At 41.0% G+C, this 6,039-nt stretch overlaps 1 protein-coding gene across 1 annotated transcript; it reads right to left on the reverse strand.

The window, feature by feature from the left end:
• Positions 1-4,757: 4,757 nt before the first annotated feature.
• Positions 4,758-5,711, reverse strand: LOC118595768 (olfactory receptor 52H1). Its single transcript, XM_036206551.1, has one exon. It carries the CDS (start codon positions 5,706-5,708, stop codon positions 4,758-4,760), a length of 951 nt encoding a protein of 316 aa, XP_036062444.1. The 5' UTR covers positions 5,709-5,711.
• Between the last annotated feature and the right edge of the window lie 328 nt (positions 5,712-6,039).

Below are 6,039 nucleotides of genomic sequence, written 5' to 3' on the forward strand. Positions count from 1 at the left end.
AGGGGTCCTCGGATGGTGTCTAGGGTCTGAATGATGTTAGCTGATGAACTGCTACTGCTCGTGGGACATTGATTTCTCACCTCTATGCTGTGGAAGCTCCGTTAAAGATGAGAAGGTATCTTGTCTCTGTCCACCAATTTCTAGCTCATTCAGCTGACAGAGTTCCCAGAATCTCAGAAACTCCAAAGATGCTTCTATGGCAAGCTGAGAAAAAGCAGAGGCAAGTGAATAGGACTTATGGGCTTCTCCTGTGAGCTCCTCAGGGGTGATGAACACTGAGCCCCTGTGGGCCTGAGGTCTCAGCTGTGCAGTGTTGGTGAGGAATTAGCAGAGATTTGAGGCTATCTCTGTGGACTTTCCGGGGCCCAAAATTTAAGTGTTTGACATACTCAGAACCTAGGGAGAAAAGGAAACCAGGCCAAGAGGTCCCCAAAGATCCATTACATGTGAGAGCAGCAAAACCACATAGATATTATCTTTGCTCTACACAAATGGTAAAGCCAGTTGTCATCAGGACATTATTACTGATCTTAGGGATGTCTCCATCCTATACGCTCTGTGAAGAGACTAAGTATTTTGATGGAAACAGTCTGGATATTATTCTTCCAGACTGAACTTTCACTACTATGCAGCCTTGAGTATTTTCAACTCTTCCAAGCTTACTGCTTTCTTGGTGTGATGAAGATTGTACATCTCCCCCCAAGACAAGTACCTTTAACTCACCTGAGTTGGCACAGCACTCAGATGGTTTTGTGACTTGGCAAGGGAAGCTTGAGGGCAAATTGCCTATCTTAGGTGCCAGTTAGATCTACATGGAGAAGCTCTTGGATGCCAATAATGGACATTATTGTTCACAAAACTTCCTTTTCCTTAAATATGGTACAATATCCCACTTTGAACAACTAATGGCTTCATTGTCACCACAGAAACCCAAGTTCATACTTGGTTTTAGTCACCACTCATAATGAAATTTTGTGCATGCACTTATAAGTCAGATGATAAGAATAAAAACCAATAGAAGTCTATAGTTGAAGAATTCACACACAAAGAAATACACAGGATTAGACAATTTATGTGTGAAAAACTAACCTGCTAGGTTTTGTATAATTATTGTCTATCAGTACAAAACAGAACATAGATTTTCATCCACAATCTGATGATGGAAAATAAAGTTTGCCATGCCATGGATAAGTAGGGCTGTAAGTCTGAACTTCCAGGAAGATAAATTGGGCCTTTTTTCTCCTTGAATAAACAGTAAAGAGGAGGGGATTTTAAAAACTATAACCTCAGTTTTCCACTTGATGGCTCTAAAGTGCAAGTCGCAACAGCAATGATATGGAACAGAGTGGCTAATACAACATGCAAACCCATACACGTCCCTTTAGTGCTGGCCCTACAAGGTCAGAAAGCTAACATTCCCAGGGAAGCTGATGGCCTGGGATCAAGGGAGTCAGTTTTCTTTAACAATGTGGCCTCTAGTAGATCGCTTCTCCAGCGGATGGGCACATACACAAGAGCATATGGGCAGCACAAATTGGACTTGATGGGTTAAAAAGAAAAAAAGAACACAAAGTTGGGTTTGAGTGAATATAAAAAGTGGAGGGGGAGATCTGGAGATGGTATTAATATGATCAAAACACATTGTTTGAAATTGTCAACTAATAAAAGTAATTAATTAGTTCATTAATTTAAAAAAAACTAAGTTCACATATGAAAAAGCCAAGGCTCATTGTAAGATTACTGAGAGGCCACAGAAATATAGAACTGTACATTCTCTTGGGAAGGAAGATAGAAAATAGCAGCCACTGGGCAGAGACAGAGAGTGGGAGGGGGAAATGAGACAGTACACACAATGGTCCCTTCTCTCTTTTGTTTTGCCTTGTAACTCCATTAGTCTTTCATGGAAACCATTCGTGCGTGTCAATGAACAATCTTGGGTTTTAGTTCCTACCAGGATGAATAGATTATGTACTTTCAAGTTATCTTAACTCAGAATATATTTATTTATTGAATCCTCAGAAAGCTTTTAAAATATCAGCTCTTAGCTAATCTGTGTTCTCAGCAAGATGGAAATTACCAGAAAAAAAGAATTGCCAGAAAATATTCTGATGCCTGTGAGTACTTAGCAGCTTAGCGCAGAAAGCAGAATTCTCATAGAGTATGATGGGCCTTGGTTTTTGATGACTAGACTTCTAACAGACACAGAGTGGAAGGCTGGACACCAGAGACTGGAGTGGCAAGAGGCAGTAAACAGGGAAATATGACTTTGAAACCAAAGTCTATAGAGCTGGGCATTAAAAAATAAGTTCTGGGGGGATTAGTTCACAGTGATTAGACTAGGTTGTGTACTTAAACTATTTTTTAAAGATAGATCCAAAAATATTCCTGCTGCAAATAAATAAATGAGAGATGGATCTGTCAATTACATTGATCTAATCATTTCATGATATATGTACATACAGCAATATACATTATACCTTATGTTCTTTCTTTTTTTAATCTACAGAAAAACATTAATGCAAGACACACAGCATTTTAATTTAAAAAAAATAGTAACTGTATAATTTAAATTTTGAAAAGACAACTGCAGTTAACACACACACACACACACACACACACACACACACACACACACACACCCCGCCGCCGCCGCCTTGCCCCAGAGTCTGTTTTCTTGTTGTTGGGACAAGGATGGATTCTATCTCTGCATTTTATTCTGTTTTGTTGTCTTTGGAGGGTATTAATCTACTGACTTAATTCCTTTAGTATTCTCTTTCTTAATTAGCATACAAAACAAGAGGGGTTTTGTGGGTGACGTTTCCACACATGCTTTTTGTGGGTCCCCTCTTCCCCTCTCCATTCTCCCTTTCTCCTTTGGCTGTCCCTTCTCCCCACCGTGTCCAATCTTCCGCTTTCACATGACGCATATCCATTACACCCCTCAGGTCTCCCCCACTGAAGACCTCTTTTTCTAAAGTGGCAATGGAATATAGAAAATGAGGTACTTTCTGGAGGAAGTGGGGAACTAGGTAGAGGAGAGAGGGTAAGAGGAGTGGAAAAACAGTTGAGAACAAAGCATAATGGCATAGATGTGTGCAAACATCATCATGAAATTAGAATCATTCTGTTAAGCCAGGCCTGCAGTCCCCAGAAAACTGCCTCTAATTGGAGGCAGCCTACTCTACCAGTGAGTTCCAGGCCAGCGTGGGCTGCAGAGTAAGGGGGGGGGCTATCTCAGGAAAAAGGAAGAACAGAGACAGTATCCCAGTAGGAGGTCAGGGAGAGAAATGAGCCAGATGCTTCTCCTCCAGGATAAAGTGTCAACAGAGCATGTGGCCCAAAGAAATAGAAGTGCATCGTGTAGAGTCTAGTGTGTAACTACCAGGAAAGACAGCACAGTGCACCAGAGAAGGGGGAGGTGGGGATGGGCTGGGAAGGTGAGACCACTGCTTTTCCTAACAAGCCTTGCAGAACTTCATCCGGGTATAACCTGGATTTTTTAAATGTAATCAATTAATTCAAAATTAAGGGAAGAAAAAAAAGTCCTCTTTTCCCTTTCTAGTTTTACAACTTCACACACACACACACACACACACACACACACACACACACACACACATTTAAAATATGGGATCCACATGAGAGAAATGTAATGTATGTCTTTCTGAATCCGGGCAACTTTGTTTAATATGATAATTTCCAGTTCCATTTTCCTACAAATTTCTTGTTTTGGTTTGGTTTTCTTTTTGACTGACTAAAACTCCATTGTTTGGGTACCATAGGGGTTTTTAAGTAAATTTTTTCATTTTTTGAGATTATAATATAATTACATTATTTCCCCATCCTCTTTCCTCCCTGCAACCCACACACCATGGTACCATTCGTGCACTGAGGGGTATCTGTGCTTATTCCGACACTTAGTTATCATGAATAGAGCAGCAATAAACATGGATTGCAGCTATCTATGTAGTAAGACTTGGCAGCTTTGTAAGCCTCAGAGTATTTGCATGTTCAGTCTGTAGAATAGAGATCCTCAAGTCCTCGGACTGGCATGAATAAATTATCACTTTAGTGTCGAAATAGATTGGCTTGAGGTCCATGCATTGTGAGAATTTTCCAACCTATTTTCAAGGGTTTTAGTCTCCTGAAAAGATCTCTGTAGCTTACATTCTAAATGAACCTTGGAGCCCAGAAACTGCTTTCTCACAGTGCCATGCAGGCACCCCTGGCATTGGTATGCATACTAATTTTTTCTCAACTCTGTAGCAGTGCTGACCCAGTTGTTTATGTTGGGCTAAAGGGCTTTGGAGAGTTATTCAGAAACATGAAATTTACAGTAAATATAATTGAATATCATTGTGAATATTCTATTATCTATCTGCTAATCCCTTAAATGAGTGGTTTTTCACTTAACGTTTCCCATTTAGTCTCTTTTCTTCAGTATCTCTATTTTAATGCATTTTTTTCATTGGAAGTGCCAATTGCAATTCCAAATCATATTGATTTTTTTCATTTAGGTTAATTCTACTCTGTCCTCATCTCTTTCTTCTCTGTCAGTGTCATATCACACAACAGAGGTCATCAGGGACTCCTTCTTATCCATAAGGCTATGTATCAGATAGTCCTGCCTAGTACACAAAGCATCTACAAGCAGTTCTTGCCTTAAATAGAATTCTCTTTTATATTTGCCACACTTTCATTCTTGATAAAAGCATATGCACAGTGAATTTCTCCTGCCTTTTCTGCTAATCGATAGATCAACTTTCTGTGCTCTTGGAAGAAAATAAAAGAATGACCTTATCTCTGATCTGCTTGGTTTTCACTCCATAGACAATGGGGTTCATTGCTGGTGGAATAACAATGTACAGATTGGCGAACATGATGTGGAATGTGAGGGAGACATTGTGTCCAAAGCGATGAGCAAGGATGGAGAAAAAGGCAGGGGTGTAAAACATGAGAATGACACAGACATGGGAACCACAGGTGCCCAGGGCCTTCTGGCGTGCATCTCTGGAGGGGAGGCGAAAAACAGCACATAGGATGAGGGTGTAGGAGATGGCAATGAGGACCACATCTGAGATGACTGTCATGATGGGAACACAAAATCCATACCAGATATTGATGGAGATATCTGCACATGCCAACCGGGCAACACCAATGTGTTCACAGTATGTGTGAGGTATGATGCGTGTCCTACAGAAAGGTAAGCGTGTCAACAAAAATACATCTGGCAAGATGATACAGAAGCTTCGAAAGGAGATGCCCACAACAATCTTGATAATAGTCTTGGGAGTCAAGATGGTAGCATATCTCAAGGGCGAACAGATGGCCACATAGCGATCAAATGCCATGGCCATTAGAATGGCTGAGTCCAGGACAAAGCTATAGTGGAGGAAGAACATTTGTGTCAGGCAGCCTGGGAAGGTGATTTCTTGAGCCCCCATCCAAAAGATACTGAGTGTTTTAGGCACACCAGCTGTGGACAAGATGAGATCAGTCATTGCCAGCATGGACAGAAAAAAAAACATGGGTTCATGAAGGCTCCGTTCCACTGTGATGAGGTAGAGAAGTACACAGTTTCCCATCACAGCTATGATGTAGATCACACAGAAGGGAATGCCAATCCACACATGGAATTGCTCCAAGCCTGGGATCCCCACCAAAATGAAGGGCCCTGGGTTGTAACTGCTCACATTAAAGGCAATCATGGCAGGGCACGTTGTCGCCTGGCCTCACGCTCTAAGAACAGAGAATGACAACAACGTTCAGCATCACTTGAGACATTCTCACTTCAAACCAAATATCACAATGGACTCCTAAAGCAGTTTATTATCCAACATGACTTTTTAAAGTGATATATGATTGACAGTGATGACAGTAATGCATCAGGTCATCCCAGACACATCCTGGTTACTCCATCTAAGGGAAAAATCTTTTGTTCTTCCAGCTACCTTCTAATTGGCATATGCTTTCTAGGAAGCTTTCCAGATTATCTGTACTCTAGGTCATACACTGTTCTTCTGATGTAGATCACCAGAT

The sequence above is a fragment of the Onychomys torridus genome, chromosome 1 (genome assembly GCF_903995425.1).
Source record: "Onychomys torridus chromosome 1, mOncTor1.1, whole genome shotgun sequence".
NCBI classification, from domain to species: domain Eukaryota; kingdom Metazoa; phylum Chordata; class Mammalia; order Rodentia; family Cricetidae; genus Onychomys; species Onychomys torridus.